At 46.3% G+C, this 18,140-nt stretch overlaps 1 protein-coding gene across 1 annotated transcript; it reads left to right on the plus strand.

Annotated features, from left to right (window-relative positions):
- Positions 1 to 8,896: 8,896 nt before the first annotated feature.
- CFL2 (cofilin 2) lies at positions 8,897 to 14,565 on the plus strand. The gene is made up of 4 exons (XM_034061969.1): positions 8,897 to 8,980; positions 10,453 to 10,760; positions 10,861 to 10,937; positions 11,029 to 14,565. Exons 1-4 carry the CDS (start codon positions 8,978 to 8,980, stop codon positions 11,139 to 11,141), a joined length of 501 nt encoding a protein of 166 aa, XP_033917860.1. The 5' UTR covers positions 8,897 to 8,977; the 3' UTR covers positions 11,142 to 14,565.
- Positions 14,566 to 18,140: the final 3,575 nt, after the last annotated feature.

Here is an 18,140-nt window from a genome sequence, read left to right on the forward strand (position 1 = left end):
CTTTCTATAAAATGGCTAAAACTGATTTTACATCACTTCTTTCAGGTGCAACTCCACCTTTAACAGTTTTTATGTATGAAAGAAGAAGGTAGAATACATATTTCTGGGCACACAGAAGAGCGTACTGGAGGAGAAGCTCTGGGAGAAGCCCCAGGTGAGCTCCCCCCAGCCTCTGCTGGAAGGGGAGAAGGCAGCAAGCCTGGGGCTGAGCCTGCGCCCTCCCCCCTGCTCGCAGGGTGCATCCAGCTGTTCAGGTCACTTGCGTTTGATGATAGAAATGTTCAATTGGGCCATGTTTCCTACAAGGATGTAGGTGCTGACAGACTCTTCACAGCCACTGCCCACGGAAGATCATCTTTCACTTACTCTCCTCCCAGCTGCTCACCTTTCCTTTCTCAGGCTTGTTTCAACGAACCACAGAAGCAATGGTCTTTATCCGAGCAGCGGAGTGCTGCTGCACTAGCACCGTGTCGCTGCACAGTTACTCTGGCACAGTGTGCAGCTGGGCTTAACAGTGCCCCGGGGAGGAGCAGAAAATGGCACGCTTGTGCCATCGTTTCCCTTGTAACAACAGTTGTCTCGTAGAGGATATTCCTGCTCTGCAATGGTGACACATGGTCCAACTAGAGTTTTGTCAGTTTGCTGTTCTTAGCTTACCAGTTTCTTTAGGCTTTATACAGGTATTTCCTAGGTTAACAGTCCTATAACAACATATATAATAATCTATGTCCTTTCCAATTTTCATTCTCCAAGCACCTTACAGATGAAATTAGTTTGGGGAGGAAAGGACCCTGAAGAGACAGGCTGTGCTGTGGCTTGGCTGCTGTGCATCCTGTGTTTGAAACAGCAGAACCGTGAGTCAGGATGCTGAAACATTTGGGGTTTGGATCAGTTCTGCACCTGATTCTCAGCAGCATGGGGATTTGCCTGTGGGATCAGGGATTCATAGCTGCCTTTCACAAGCATTCCAGTGCAGATCCCACCATCAGTCACATGCTCGGCCCTGCAGTGCTGGCACCGCTCAACCGTGCTGCTGTCACCAGAGGACACTTTCGCACTGACTGACAGGTCCGGCAATCCAGGAAGGGTTATAAATATTCCTGTGGCCCCGTCATCCTAAAGCCCATCCTCAACCACCAGCAAGTGATGTCAACTCATGTATTTAGCATGTTGGGCTTAGCTAGTGCTGTATTTTTAGATTGCTATCTGAAGAAGAAAAACGTAGCAGTTTTAAAAGGCGAGATCAAATTTCTAAGCAAGATGCTTTGCGAGGGGGCTTCGCAATGCTTGTGTAGGTTTAGCTAGTGCGTCTTTTGTTTCCACAGTTGTCCATCTCTAAGAGGTTTCTTATGTCAGTCCTTGGGTTCAACCTTCAGCAGACAGAATTTCCTTCCATTCAGATGTGATGCTGCAAAATGGGTACTAGGGCTGTTTGGAGTAATTTTAATAGTATTGAAACTTCAGAACCAGAAGGGTCTATGCTCCTTTTTGTCTGGACTTTGCAACTTCCAATCTAAGCAGGCCGTATGAATTAATCTCTCCTGTCTTGGCACTTTTGTGATGGCTTCCTCCATCTCCTGGAGAGGATTTGTTCCCTTCCTGGCGATTATTTTTATGTGTGGCAAAGATGTCTCCTTAAATCAGACCTACAATGGCACAGAAGTGCTGATCATGATTAGAAACAGCCCATTTGACAAGGACCTCATTCCAATGCAAGACAACACAACCCCAGTGGGAGGGGAAGCATGGAGCTATGAAAAGTTAGTAGCAAACTCAGCCAAGGCTGCAAGACTTAGGATAAGTGCCCAAAATCTGTGCACAATCTGTGTACATTGCTGCTCTGCACTTGTCTAGCCACAGGAAAACAAGGATTCCTTGTCCCACCAGGAACCCCAGTGGGATCATTTTGGGGAGGCTCTTCTGTAAAGAAGAATGTAACAAAGTTGAATCATTATATTCCTTATGTGCCAGCTCGCCCCAGCATCCTGAAGGTCCGCATGTATCTGTCCAGAGGGAAAGGGCTTTCTGAAACCATTGCCACCTTTCCCTGGAGGGACACCAGTTTAAACCGTGTCATCTGCTGAGATGTCCAACCACATCCTAACTGTTGGCAGTCGTTCTCCTGCGAACCAGGCTGAAGCCGTTCATCACCCCTTCCAGCTCTCCTGCTCCTCCCTGGAGAGGAATCCCTGCTCTATGGCTGGACAAGTTTTCAGGAACCTGCAGCAGGAAGAGATGCAGGGCTCAAGCAAGGTGCACGACAGTGCTGCACACCCACTGTAGTAACAGACAACTTTCTTCTGGGGGCAAAGGCAGGGCATTTTTGCCATGAACACGAAGAGGCCAGCAAGGGGTGCAATTGCTATTGAAGAAGCACCTCCTGGAGCCCTCGCATTGATGAACATCCCTGCTAACCTTGGCACCCCAGCTTTATAGCTGCACTAGGAACTCCTGACAGAAACCAGCAGAACCATTAACAGCATCTCCTCCGTGTGGCTGGTGTGTGTGCCCTTGAACAGCACCAGGATGGTGTATGAGGAGTGCAAGGATTCCTCTGAAGCCGTGAGTGGATGCCGTGGGCTGGGGAAGGTACTGGCAGGAGCTCCCAGGCGTGGGAAGGCGCATTACCTCCCCTGTGCAGCAGCTCCTTCTGCAGACACAGGCAGGGGGAGAATGTGTTTCAAGCTACAAACGGTGCAGTTCAGCTGGAAACACACTGGCAATGCCAGAGAACAGTTTGGGTTTTCTTCAAACTGGTTTCATACTGGCATGCTATTCCTGTAAGAGATTCTCACTTTTAGGGGACTCTGCCAATAGTTCATTTTGCATGAAAAAGTCATGTATACAGAACAAGAACCCAAAGGGAATGGATTATCCAGAAGAGCTTTTTCCACGTGACTGATACATCCAGCACATTGTGCTGTTGCGTTTTGGCTGCCTGAAGAACATTTCTGGTCTTTTATTAGAATAATCAAATGATATAATCTTTATCTTGTTTACTATTACAGCCCATTCTTCCAAAGTGCTCTGGCAGCTCTCCCCTTAATCCACTTACCCAGCGTATAGGTCAGCCACAGATGCCTGGTTTTCTGAAGGTCACTTTGGTTCCTTTCTTGCCGTTTCACTGTAATAAACATTACTCTGTGATGCACAGCAACTTTTGTGCTCCCAGAAAGTGGTTCTGCTTTTTACATTTTCTCTCTTTAGGTAGGACTTACCAAATAGCATCCACATCTGCTATATAGCAGGGCTATATACTGACATATCAGTAGTAGGGAGATAGCTAACATCAAAGTCCTCACACCTGCCCTTGTCGGAGGATGCTTATGAGAAGGAAAGGATGACTTTGCTTGAAACAGAGGCTTCAAGAAAATAATTGTTCTGCCTGGCCTACATTTCCTTCCCTAGGAGGAGGGATGGTCTGGGGTGCCACTCAGGGATGGGATCCAAGCCTCCCTGCCTGGCACCAGGGCTCACCGCAGCCTTCCTGGATGACCCCAGGCAACCCATCCACTGGGGGAAATAATACTGACCAGGCAGAGACACCTCATTAATAGTGTTAATGAAGAGCTTTGAGACCTTGAAATAAAAATGCTTCAGGTGAAAAACGGTGAAGAGAACAATAAATAGTCTTCAGCTTGGAAGTGAAAGTTGTCTGGGGAAAAAAACCTGTGAATAAATAGAACAACCACTATAGTCAGTGGCTGATCTGATAAATCCTCCTTACCCGAGGTTATGCTGTAAATTTATCTCAGTTGTGAACAAGCTGTGAACAAGAGGCAGCAAGAAGAGAGACTTGGGAAGTAACTGCTCACGGGGAAAATGGACTTTGCAGGGCACACAGGAATTCATGAAGGGTAGCAGGGTAAATGGTAGTTACTTTACTAGTGCCATGAATGCGCAAACCTTTGTGAATGTCGAATACATGCCAGTTAGTTACATGTAACTTTTATCTCCTGTTTGTATTAACAAGGCTGAGCAGAGTTTCCTGTATTTTAGAATTCAGGGGAATTTCTGTTCTGTTTGACCACGTTTCTGCTGTCAGTTTCCACGTTTCTCTCATTGGAGGAGCTTTTATTTCCTTTTTTGTTGTGCTCAAACACCACCCCTAACATGAAGTCATTTCAAGACATAACGTTTTAATTAAATCTCTTTTATTGCCCACTGAGCAATGACAGCCCCGCTGCTGCCCGGCGTTATGATTCACCGGCACGTGTGACTTACCAGCACAGCGCGGGGGGGAGAGGGGGGAATTCCACCCTGCTCGAAGAGCATGCGGCTGCTGCTCCTCGAGCGTCCGTGCTGCCCAGGCCGGCCTCACGCTGCTGCTGCTGCTGCTCCTGCTGCTGCTGCCGCTGCTGCTGCTTCCTCCTGCCTCCCTCTGCCTGCTAGCCTGGCGGACGGCCGGGAGGTGAACTTCGCCAGGGAATGCGCACAGCTGAACAGCGTTCCAAGGGAACGAAAACAGGCTTTTCTTCAGCTGCATCCCTGCACAGTCAGAAAAGCAGCTCCACTTGGCAGGGAAAGGGGCTGCTTAAACCGACTGAAGTATCACAGCACTCAAGCTGGCATCGCAGCTAGGGGAAATCTTACCCCACTTCTTACGGCTGTGTCTCCTCAGCGCAGCGTGGGGTTGGCAGGGAAGATCCCTGGAGTGCGGGTGGAGGCCGGGAAGCCGTTGGGAAGGCATTGGGAAGGCACTGGGAAGGCGTTGGGAAGGCATTGGGAAGGCACTGGGAAGGCATTGGGAAGGCATTGGAAAGGCACTGGGAAGGCCGGCAGCTCCACACGCCTGGGCAGCCGCTGGCAGCCTGCAGCACCCTCGAGCGAGCGCGGTGGGAGCGGGGTGGCAGCCGGGCCGTGACTCAGCCGCAGGAATGCCCTGGCACGGGGAGCCGGGGCGCCCGGAGAGGGTGACGCAACAGCCCGGCTCCCATCCCCGCGGTGGGCAGGGGCCAGCGGGCACGGACCGGCTCATCGGGGAGTGGCAGCCGGAGCCTCGCTCATCCTCAGCCACCCCCCGCGGTTAAGGAGCTGCCTGACAGCTCGGAGCCCCCGGGGATTTGGGGACCACACCGGTGGAAGCAGCTGCTGAAGCCAGCAGAAGGGACCCTGCCAAGGACGGTGGAGCTTCCACTGGGAGGAAATCCATCCTCTGGTCCGACAGCAGGGCTTGATGGGGACCCACGCTCCACACCAGCACACGCATCCTGCCCCTTAGTGCGGGCTCCGAGGATCACTGCACATGGGAGACACTTGCAGCAAAATCATGCCAGGATCCACCACCTACAGTCAAATATATTTGCTGTATAATTGTTTAAAGGAAATGTATCCGCAGTGTAAGGAAACACATAAACCCTCAGTGTTTGCCTTTCACCAGGGTTTTCTCTAACACTCTCTTACATTACAAGAAGTTTTTATCCAGCGTTCTTTGCACTCCCACTGAAAATACAGAATTGTTGGAAGAAAACCAGACATTTCCCAGGGGGTGGCAGGAGAGGAAAGGGGTAAATCAAGTGCCCTGAGTGACACATCTCATCAAATGCAGTCTCCTATGGACTTCTCCCACAACAGATCAAATCTTTTAACTGAATGGTATTAAGATTTCCTGTTCTTTCAGTGCACACCTACACAAGCTCCTCTGCTTTCCCTCTGCAGTCCTCTTCCTGATGATAATCTGGCTACATCATAGATCTGATGTCTTCTAGCAGAAACTAGCAAGTTCCTGAGTTGAACCAGCAGACATGCAGCCCCACTTTCTTCTATCTCAAAAGAATTATTTTATGAAACTTAATTACTTAATTAAGGATGTTAATTACTTTTGTGACCCCTATTCTTCTGCCAGCTTTAACTCAAATAAACTAACAAGGTAAAAAGTCACCGGACCAGCCCAAGTGAGAGAGGGGGTGCCCAAAGAGGCCAAGCAGACACCTTGCTTCCATGGGAAATGAGGCTGAAATGGTAATGCTGAGTTTAGTGACACTGACAGAGAAGCAAAGAGGATGTACAGCATACAGAAAAAAAGGACTATGATTTCAGAGAGCTTCAGTACATAAGGCAACTTGGTCCATTCTAAGCACTTCACACTAAAGAGCATCCAGGAGGTGAATCCAAACAAACAGTGCCTTCTGCTTCACGGTGAGTCATTACTTCCATCCACAGAGGGTGAGGGGAGGCTTAGAGGGCTTCCTCAGAGGCATGTGCTAGGGTATCATTCACAAAGCTTTTAGGGCTGCTGCTGCTGGGCTCTCTGAATCATAGGGCTATTTCAGAGGTGCCTGGTGGGATGTAGGCTTTGTGGCACAAGGGTAGTGAAATTCAATGCTTCCTCAGTGCAGCAAGATGCCAAGGTGAGGAACCAGCTTTGTCTGAGTGTGCTCCGGCAGTAAGATTTGCTTGGTCATTATTGCTCTTAGCTGGAGACTGGCCATTTCTGTGGCTTCCTAGGTCACCACTGGGATCTACCACAAGCTCCTTCTCTGACTGCTGCAGTCATCAGGAGTCCATTGCTCAATTTCTTGAAAATGAGAGGCCCCTTCCTGTTCACCTGTGACCCATTTTTCACCCCGAGAAATGCTCTTCAGTTTGGTAAACTCATTTATTTCTTAGAGACGTCTGTAAAATCACAAAATCCTCCTTCTTCACCCTCGCTGCTTCTGTACTCTGATGAGCGGCAGGCACTGGTCAGGGATGTGCAGCAGCAGCCCAGTGTGCCTGGGTGCCTCAGGTGTGCACCCTGGGAGGCGAAGAGAAAAACAAGCACTTCTGACTCATTATTCGGCTTGCATGGCAGTAAAGCCAGAGGGTGAGTCATGGAGTCGTCATCCCCTGAGCATCCACCCGGCCATGCAACTCTGGAGCTGGTAACTCGTTCTCCAGCTTTTAAGAGGCTGGGATGTGCAGTGCAGAGTCCCTGCATTGGGGCATAGGGCCCTCACACACAGCGGTTTTACGGTATTGCACAAACATCAGGAGAAACCTGCTGAGCTCCTGGCAGTGGCTGTGGCCACTGGCACTGGAAGATGTACCACACACGTGCATATCTGCTTACAGAGGGGAAGGAACCCCTCTGCTGCTGCTTGCCATAGTGGTCTGCCGACATTTTGTGTGGCTGCAAGGACACAGACCTCCGTTTGGGACGCTGGGAACGGCACGTGTCACATGCAGCATGCCATGCCACACTGCAGTGTCATGAAGGCTGTTTTGGGATACACTGAGCCATCGTGACGATGAAGATGTGTAACCACTTAAGTCCACCCCATGGAGCTGCACAAGAGCAGCAGATACCTGGAAACAGGGCTGTTAAGATATCTTATGGTTTTATGTTGGTTTAAACCAACCATAAAACAGTTTCTTGAGAGTTGTCCATTTTAGGATTTGTGCTATTAATTCCCATGACAATTTTCACCTCTCCTAACTGGTTACTTGTTTGATCAAAAAGCAGCACATTGTATTTGAAAACTGATCTGGGTAATGGCTGACTCTTTAAATGCAAATACACAATAAAGGTACTCCTCCCTGGGTGCCACACTGCTGGCACAGAACAGGCAGAATACACGAGTGGTCATCAGATGGGAAAAGGTAGAGTCTAACAGACTTAGTGGTGGTGGTGAGTCCTGAATGTATGGCTGTGAGGAGCTGAGGTGTAATACAGTTCCTGCTTAGTGATTTCAAGGCTGATGGACCAGATTGAATTCTGCATACAGACAGAGTGGGAGATAACTCAGAACAGTGATTAGAAACATAGTGGCTCATCTGGGCAGTGCGGTGGTGCATGGTAGTGGATAAAGGGGAAAAAGTCACACATCTCCCACGCAATGCAGCACTAATGTGTGTATCTATGTATGTATATATGCACCTGCATGCTGACAAGCACTAGCTGGCTGGTTTCCACCAAGGTACTAGTAGCAATTCAGGTGTATAGGGAGAGATGGCAGAGTGGCCACAGCGCAGGCTGGGTGCTCACATGTACGCTGAGATCCTGCACTTTCTGTAACTCCGGGTTTTCAGACAGCACCTGTCCCGGGCGCAGAGCACCGCACAGTGCTAACAATCCTCTTGTCCACTTTTAGGGGCTACAGATACAATGTTCCGTGACAGGTGTCCTGCAGCTGAAGCCCTGTCCAGCTCAGCATGGACAAGTGACACACTCTGGGGAAGGTTACCCTTCCTTGTTTATGTGTAAGGCACCTTCCTATCTCTTAATGTTCCTCCTTCCTTGTTACCAGTTGTGTCCCGCCCCATCGTCTGAGCAGCTCTCCCAAAACCACAGAACATGCTGTGCCTGTGCCAGACACCCCAGGCCTTCCCTATTATAGAGGAAGGGCAACCATGGCAGCAGCTCATCTCCTGTTCCAGGGGGACAATGACTTGTGGCACGCTGTGACTTCAAAATACTCGCTATGTATGCCGACGTGTCAGGCGTGTACAGGCAGAGAGGCAGACAGCGCCTGGGCATGAGGGGTGAACGGGGGGCGATGCCAAAGCCGTGACTCTGAGACAGCACAAAGCGCCTCGGCGAAGGAAGCCGTGCTGAGCTGGCCAGGGCAGGGCACAGCCCCGCTCCAGAAGGGGCCATGTCACCACCCCGCTCGACCTGAAGCGGCTATCAGTAGCTGTGCTCCATGCCCGGCCGAGGGGCTGCGTCACCCGCTAGCAGCCAGACACACGCCGCGGTGGGGCTGGGGCCTGCCGAGGGGGAGCGGCCGGCCCGGCAGCCGCAGGTACAGCCCCAGCACCCAGCCGGGCCCCGCCGGTGGGAGCGCGGCCGATCCCGTCGGCCTGCAGACCCGGCCCAGTCCGGCCCTGCCCCGGCGGCACGTGGTGGCGGCACGGCCCATGTGACCGGCCCTCCCCGGGCGCCGCGGCTCATCCCCCGCCCGGCCCGAGTCCCCGCCCGCCTCGCCCCCAGCGCAGCGCAGCGCTCTCCTGCGTGCAGCAGCCCCGCACCGCCGGCAGCCGCCGCCGCCCCAGCACCATGGTAAGGGGGACGCGGAGCGGCCAAGCGGGGAGGGCGGCGGGGGTGGCCCGCGGGGAAGGGGGCAGTGCGGCCCGCTGGGGCACTGGGCTCAGTTGAGCAGGCCCGGCCCGGCCCGGCTCGGCGCGGCGCGGCCCCGAGGCCTCTCGGCCGCCATTTTAGTCTAATTTTAGCCGGGTGCGGGGGGAAGGGGCGGTGGGAGCGGCCGCGGGGCAGGAGCGGGTGGCGGGGCGGACCGCGGCGGGGCTGGGGCCCGTGCTCGGGCCCGGCCATTGGGGTTGGCTTTGGGGCCGGGGCCGGGCGGGCGGTGCAGCGCTCCCTGCGGCATGGCTCGGGCGTGCGAGTAGCCTGGCGGCGGTGTGAGGGGCTGTTGCGGGGAGAAGGGTTCCTGGCAGCCGGTACTGCGGCCCGGGCCTGTCGGGTTGATGGTACGGCCGGCGGGAGAGCGGGGAGGCCGGGAGCGATCGTGTGTGAGCACTGCGGGCGGAGCGAGGGCGGCCGGGAGCAGGGCTGGCGGGCGGTGGGACGCCCGTTCCCCGCGAACAAAGCCGTGAAGGGGGCAGCGGGCTTCCCCGGGCACAAAGCTCCCAGCGAGCCGTGCACCTGCCTCCCGAGCAGCCTGCCCGGGCAGCGCCCGCCTCTTCGGGTGTAATTGTTGGACCGAGAGCAAGCGCGCTGCGGATGGGCTCGGCTCGGCTCCCCTCTGTAGGGCTTACTGAACTGCTTGCTTTCTGTTGTCATCTCCCCGCTTGCCGTGTCGGTGTTTTGTTGCCTTTCTGCTCTAGGCTCGGGGTTTGGACGGCTTGCGAGCCTTACGGGGAGCTGAGCACGTTGTGACTGGTGTTTTTGTGTGAAGGAAGAGCAGTTAAATAATGCTCGTGCAGTAGCGCGAAGTAAAATTCAGGAGTTTTTAAAGCGCGGTGTTGAAGCTGACACAATGCAGAAAACATTTCTGCTGCTTGTAGAGCCTTACCTCACCCAGCAAAATGACGGTGCTGGATGTGAGCTGCTGCTGTGGCGTTTGTGCCGCTAAAAAAAAAACCCAACCCAACCAACCCAACAAAAAGCCACCCCCCATCCCAACCCAAAACTACAGAGTCCTTTCTCTCCTGTGTTCAATTTCCACTCCCCTCTGCTCACTCTCCCCCTCCCCAAAATAAGCTGAATGCATGACAAGGTAATGGAAAACTGCTTGAGTAATACAGTTGTGTGCCTACCTCTATAAAACTGCTATCCAGAATCACAGCTGAAGATGCTGAGATCTGCAACAAGAGAGTACAGAATTTACACCTCCTTTATATCTTCTGCGCCATTCCTGCAAAGATTGCTAAATCCATAGTGTGTTCAGGTTGAGTATAGTATTTTTATTCTTATGGGGGCAGGCAGACTTGTTTATCTAGCACTGTGAGCTATCATCTTCTCTAGTGAGTGTTAATTTTGGCTGTTTACTATATTTCTTTGATCTCATTTTGCAGGCTTCTGGAGTAACAGTGAATGATGAAGTCATAAAGGTTTTTAATGATATGAAAGTAAGGAAATCTTCAACCCCAGAAGAGATTAAGAAAAGAAAGAAAGCCGTTCTCTTCTGCTTAAGTGATGACAAAAAACAAATAATTGTAGAGGAGGCAAAGCAGATACTGGTTGGTGACATTGGAGATACGGTGGAGGACCCCTATACAGCCTTTGTGAAGTTACTACCTTTGAATGATTGCCGATATGCATTGTATGATGCCACATATGAGACAAAGGAATCTAAGAAAGAAGACCTGGTATTTATATTCTGGTGTGTAAAAGCAAAGCTTGCTGTTAAAATTGAATATTCTGGAGTTAACACTGGATGATTAAATAACTGCTTTGTTGTGGCCTTTTTCTTTCCTTTAAAGGGCTCCTGAAAGCGCACCTTTAAAAAGCAAGATGATCTACGCAAGCTCTAAAGATGCCATTAAAAAGAAATTTACAGGTATGGATCTAAAAGTGTTTTGTTCATTGATTATAATGCTGTTTAGATGTTGAGGTTCTCACAAGTACATTGTTGTCTGTCTGTCTTCCAGGTATTAAACATGAGTGGCAAGTAAATGGTTTGGATGATATTAAGGACCGTTCAACACTTGGAGAGAAATTGGGAGGCAACGTGGTAGTTTCACTTGAAGGAAAACCCTTATAAAAAGACAAACAAGTGCCATCTGGATCTAAGGAGCTTCCATTTCTGCAGCTCGTTCAATTGGAATAGTATTAGTCTCCCCGTCCCCTTCCCTCCTCAAAAAATAAGGCCCTTCCCTAATGCCCCTGAAGGAGATGTCATTGTTAAGCAGTCTACCAGTGATTGCCATTAGACTGTTTAATACTGGTAGTTTTATGTAGGATCCAAGGAATGCTTTCACGTCATACTCTTAGCCAAAACTGACGTCGCAGGCATTCCTTGCAACATGTACAATGAATGTGATAGTTAATGTAAATAGTCTAGCAGACAGCAAAAGGTAAGCTAATGGAATGCCTTGAAAGTATTGTCCACTGGTCGGATGGTAGACTCTATACAGTATTACTTACAGTTGCACTTGATTGCAGTTCCATGAGGCTCTTGTGCATTCATACACCTCACCTGCCTTGACAAGCCTATTTTTGTGACATGGCAGCACACAACACTATGCATTTAAAGCACTTTTTTGTAATATGTTTGACCTGCCCCCCCAAAGGAATGCCAATTAAGTTGCTGTAACTGTGTCATCAAATTATTGTAGTACCTCAGTTTCATTCCTGTTACATGCATATCTTTACAAATGAAGTAGCTGTTACGATGCCTTTTTGTTTTCCATTGAATGTACACTACTGAACAGGAGTAGAAGTTATCTGTTTACCATATGAGTCTTGAAACACTAAAGTTTTGTAAAACATCAGTCATGGTGGCAATTTCTGTATTAAAAAGAGCCTTAAATGGAACGTTGTTTTTTGAGATCAAAAATTGGCCACGTTGCAATAAAACTTGTGGCTTATTACAGAACGTTGCCTTGTTTTCATTGGAAAATATACTTTTTAAGTATGTTTAATTTAAGCATATTTCAAATAACTTCTGTGGAAAGTATTGTGAAGGTAAACAGTCATTAATCTCTTCTTGAATAATGCAAATTTTTCATTCCTAATCGTGATTTAGGTACTGCTTTACAATATTTTGTGGCTCTGTTCTGATCATTTGATAAAGGACTTGCTCCTAGTTTACCGTTAAAGAAGCTACCACTACCAGAGACCATTTGTTCCATGAAACACTTGTGTCAGACGCGTACGAAGTAATTAACCACGCAGTGTGTTCCATACCTGAGCGTTCTTAAAGTTCTACATGTCAGAGTAAACCCTTGCATGAAATCTTGCAGCTCGCCATCTTTCTTTGGGTAAGATGATTTGTAGCGTGAGTTGTACACAGAATATGAAGCCAGTAAATAATCTTTGGAGTTTTTTGAGTGTTGCATTTAAGACGGACTTGGTACAAGAAACAGCCTAAATGAACTGTTCTACTTGTTAGCTTCTGTGTAAATAGAACTGGAAAGTGTTTGCCACTACTGAGGCTTGCAATGGGGACATGATTTGGCTGGGAGCCAAATAATGCTCTCCTTATAGAGAATTTGATCTGCTCTGTGTGAACAATCCTCCGTTAGCCAGAGCTATTTATGGCAAACACATGCTTTTGTATCTTGTCATCGTTATCCACAAATGGCAAAACTGGACATGATTCTCCTGGTATGCATGAAGGAGCGCTGTTAGGCAGCCACTGGCAGCTGAACTGTACAGGCTGCGAGAAGGAATGCTTTTTATCATTACCTTATTTTAAAAAGCTGGTAGAGTAGAACTGTGGAGCTTTTGAATGCGGGACGTTTGCATTCAGTCCATCGCCCTTTTTCAGCAAGGAAGCAGATAATAATAAATACCTTTTTTGTAATAGTTCAAACAATATGGTGGTACTGTGTTTAGTTTCTGTCGTCCTGTAGAACTTTAAGACTGCTTCAGGCTTCTGGCTGTCCCTATGACTTGCACACCTCATTGTGTTAGCTGTTCTATGTAGACTAAAATTTACTAGAATTTAACTAAAAAGGCATGATGACCACTGACTTACTAAGTGTATTAATGAGTCTTGGTTTTCTACAGAACTCTCCTTTCAGGTACCTTTTAAGGTGGAGAAGTAACTGATGGTATGCATGTTGTCTAGAAAAAACAAGTTTTTATTCTTAGAAATAGTCTATTTCTGATTATTCACGTTGTGTGCAAAGCCCAGTTTAATGTAAAGACCTACTTTGTGCTTTATCTTTGACTTGAGTTCAGTATCATAAAATGATCTTTTAACTGATTTTTTCACAAGGTATGCTTTCTTTAAAAAAAAGCCAAACCGGAAAATGTTGATTTTTAATAAACCGTTTGAATTTCATTTTAGACAGTAAACTTTTTTAAGCAGTACTGTGTTTAAATTTATTGTTTGTCTCTGCTGCAAACAGTCTGGAAAGATGTCTGTGGCTTCCAAGTTGAATATTCAAGTTTATTTTTTTTAAACTAGCTTAGGTGTATATTCACTCAGTCCAAGTAGATAAAAAATTGAAGCACAAACTGTATTTATGTAAGATTCCTACCAAAACAAGTTGTGCATTCAAACGGATCAGCCTGCCTTCAGTTTGTTCTTGAAATGACTGACTGACTGATGTGAGGTCCAATTCAGATGGCTTGCTTTAAAAAAACCAACAAACCAACAAAAACCAAACCAATAAAGTGCTACAGAACTGTTACTGTTTGAATTGTGAAACAAATGAGAGACAGCTGGCATCTGTTCCAAAATGGTTTGTCAGCTGTTGTTTTCTGTCATTATGCAAAATGGTGAGGGCCTCATTGTGATAGAGAAGTGGAGGAAAGTCTTCTTGAGTATCTTTTGTGTATTTCCATGTAGACGTGACTTTTGGGTATCTTGGCTGCAGTTATTGTATTGATAAAGAAATATTAGATGAAACTTTCATGAAGGTAGCTTGTGAGAAAATGACATTTTTCTTCTTAAAATATACTTTAAAACCAGCAGCTGTTTGTTTGATTTGGTAAATCCTGGAAGAGGTATAGACAAACAGGTTTGATTTCTCCAGAAAGGGAAATCGGTCCAAGACCAGGTGAGTAGGTGAGGTTTATGCTTGTGGCGATTTTAGAAATGAAAACCTTTAAATTAATATGGACTCGAGCATAAGAATCACTCCCAGTCAGATCATTAAATGGATTTTGAGTGTGTTCAGTTAAAACCCAAAGTGTTTCTCTAAGTGGGAGAGTCTTTTTCTGTTGTACCATTTCCTCAGAGCGAGTGGTGGAATACAGCAGTTGCCACAGTTTGACAATAAGCTTTACTCTTATGCCAATTCCAGTATAAACCAAATTTTCATGTCTGCCTATTTTTTATAAACTTCTGTAAGTTCCCCTTAGTTTGTGGTGGCGAGTTAATGGTTGTAGAATGAGAACATGGCACTAATGGTGGATCAAAGATCATCAATGTAGCACCTGTCTATAAGTATTGAATTTCTTTGAAATATTTCTGATTTTGAAAACCTGGTATAAATAAAATTAATTTAAATGTCCTCAGCTGTTGAGTGTGTTTGTGTGCTAGGCAGCACCTGCACCATTCACTTTGCTGTTCTCTTTGGATTGGGAGCAGCCCAGAAACTGAAAGGTGAGAATGTGGCGTAAATGGGTGGAATATGCGTGCTTTTGTAATGGGTTTCACCTCCAGTCTATTCGATTCAATACCCAGATGCACAAAAAGCCAGCACTGATGGCTCTGAAGGTGCGTATGAAGTTTTTCGTGGGTTGGTGCTGGATAACCTTTTTCTTGTGTTGGGTCCTAGCTCATATGTTGACAAAATGGGGTGGGTTGGGGTTTTTTTTTATGGTAGCAAAAAATAATGTTTACACTGACAAGTCATTTTTAATACTCGGGAAGAAAGTGAGCTGATGTAGTGTGAAAATGGTGACTCCATGAAGAATGATAAAAAGGTAATCCTTGCTATCAGTGGTATCTCAATCTGAAATTTCTTGGATGTAGGAATTACTTAATAGGAAGAGAGTTCATTTTGCATACAAAGCTATCAAGAAACAGCTACATTTGATTCTCTAGAGAAGACAGGCTTTCACACTATAGAGTATAACAGCATTTCTAGTGTTTACCTAACATGCCTTCTCTGTGGCTGTAGGGGACATATATGGAAACACACATTAAAAATTAGTGAAAGGTCTCTATGAAATTATTTTAATACAAATTACTGCTTAGTTGAATAACATTCTCACTGTTTTCATATACAGTGCTTGATACCCTATTGAATTTGGGCATTTCCCTGCCTTACCTCCCATGGTGTTGAATCAGCAATAACCCCCATGCACCTTACTATTTCTTGCATTGCTTATTTCCACAATCTGCTAATAACATCTGAAAAAAAACAAAACAAACCCTAAAGTGGAAAATTAAAGCCTTTTGTAGGAAATTCAAACAGGTAACAATTTATGTTGTTTACATGATAGCATTCTCCTCTTATATTGTAAAGCCCACAGCAAAAATGTGTGCTATTTGAAGGCACTGAAAGTAATTTCAACATTGCCTTTTTCACGTCTGATAGTATGTTAATATTTCAGTTGTCACCTTTACTTCATAGTTACTTAGATTGGAAAAGGAACTTGAAAGTGTCACTGATTATTAAAGAAAATTTATAAATGTCAATTCAGATGATAAAAAACAAACATACACAAACTTCAATTTCCTGCTGCTAGGTTAATTTTTCCTCTTGTGTGAACAGGCTCAGGAATGTGTGTGTAGCTGTAATCATGCCTCTCCTCTTCCACCTCTTTATTTTTAAAAACAGCTGTGTCACTGCAAATCCCCACCAGCTGCCCTCCATCTTCTGTAAAGCTTTACAGACAATCTCCACTTGTACCTTTTAGTATCTATTTTTCCTTTCTCTTGTTTGTGATTGTAGGGGTTTGATTTAGAAAAACTAAATGCTGTAATATTATGCTCCTCAAAAGCTTTTCTATTATGCAGAAAGTTAAAAGCATCAGTTACTCTCTGGTGAGCACAGCTGCTGGGTATACATTGATTTGAAAAAAGAGATGTGATTTTTGAGAATCAGTTTAGAGAGCCTTATTTGTGTCTGCTTCCTCTTAGTGGCAGCACTGCTTTCATCCATGACCTTCTATTAAGGCTAATGTGAGAGCTAAGCTTTTCTTCCATTTTGGCTGTTTCAACAGAAAATGGAATGTGCATGTTGCAAACAAGGTGCAGAGAAGAGGAAGGTTTAGAAGAAGCAGTTTTTCACAGAGACCTTTGCATCTACTGGGGAAAAAAGGGTTACAGCAGAGGATTTGTTTCCTTTCAATTTCAGCATGAGCTTGCAGCTGTAAAGGCTGAGGTTATGTTATCTTTTACTCTGCCTGAACATACTGATTCCACAGTCTCACTGTCTCAATGCTTTCAAGTAATGCAATGTGAACATTCAGCTCTGTAGCGGTGAAATTTGTTTTATTCCCACAAGCATGAAGCCGTGCTATAATGGGGCTTTAGGATAGAAATACAATACAGGTGATGCACCTAAGCTGCCTTTGAACAGCCCTTTAAAAATGTGTATTTTTTTTATTACACCAAATACAATAATTAAGCTATTACATTGGTTGGCAATGAGGATGAAAGAGTGTAGTTGTTAACTGGGTGACTGCAAATGACAAATATTCATGGCCATATTTTAGAGTCTTAGCCCTGTTATTTACACATGGCTTATAGATGAAACACTTCCCAGGCCACAGAATTCACTGCCTGCATAAATTCTTTTAAGAAGCAGTAGCATAATTTTAGCTCTTCATTGACTCTGCTGATACAGAATCTGTCACCTGAAGGTTTTTATTCTTCTGCGTTGGTGAATTCCCTTTGTAGCGCTGCATTATTTCTCTGCATCCACACTTCAAAATGAGTTCCGAGAACTCTCCTTCCAAGTAACCAGAATTCCTAAACAATATTTATTCAGTGTGACTAAAGTAGAAAGGCATCTTGTAGAACATCCATAGGAAACAAATGCATGGCATTAGCCTGCATGGCTATCGAACATGTTTGGCCCTGCATGCTGTCCATGACTGTTGGGTTATTCTGATGGGAACATCAGCCCATTCAGGTTTGTGTGCAACAGCCCAACCCAGGAGGTTTGTGGAAACAGAAAAGAATGCCTTAATGTTGCTCAGATAAAAGCTTTACAAGCTGGCTGAATGCCTTGCTCACCAGTAAGGCTGAGTGAAACAGCTGTCAGGCTCACAGTGATGACCACTTCTTAAGTGTTTTTCTGGAACTGTTCTGACAAAAACACCTGGCTTTGGTTCTAGCCAGTTTTATAGGTTCACTTCTACAGATGCAGTGGTTGGAAGTACCTTCAGGACAAGCTATATTTAGGCATAAAACCTTTCAATAATTCTGGTAGTTGCTTTGGTCTCATTATTATTTTAATTCAGTGCCTTTAATTCCATTACAGCTTTAACTGCCTAGAGTCCATCATTGCCAATACTATGCTCACAGCACAGCATAAACATTTAAAAGTCATCGTCGTCAAAATTAGTAGTAGTTTAAGGTGATTTTATTCCTATAGCTTGGTCTCATTTTTGCAATGAGGATGATAAATCAAGCAGCCTTCCACAGAGCTCCTGACTGAACACATGCCATAGATCTTCATCGTAGGGTTGAAGAAGTGTTGGAGCATTCGCATCAAAGCAGTTTGCTTTGCTTTCTTGCATAGCTGGATGTATTTCCTATCCTGGGACATGTTGAGGTTACTATGGTATCACTATCTAAAGCATTTCACCTCCTTTTTCATTCCGAACAGAATGGGCAGACTGCAGTTCCAGCTTTTTCTTACAGTTATTCAATCAACCATTTTGGCTATGGGTTTTATTTTTTCCTGATTGCCAGAAGGCAAAAGAGAATGCTTCTCATAGCACTGTGCACCATAAGGCCAAAATACAGCATTGGAATTACATCTGGGCATCATAATTGTTTCTAGCTATTGTGGCAGGTACCAAGCGTGACCTTGTTGAACTTGAGTCGTGTGCATGTCCTGGTGGCCTCCAGAAAAGAGCTATGGTGAGAGGCTGAGTGTCTGGCACTCTAGCTCTGTCCCTGCAGCAT

This window comes from Melopsittacus undulatus, chromosome 4, assembly GCF_012275295.1.
Source record: "Melopsittacus undulatus isolate bMelUnd1 chromosome 4, bMelUnd1.mat.Z, whole genome shotgun sequence".
Classification (NCBI taxonomy): Eukaryota; Metazoa; Chordata; class Aves; order Psittaciformes; family Psittaculidae; genus Melopsittacus; species Melopsittacus undulatus.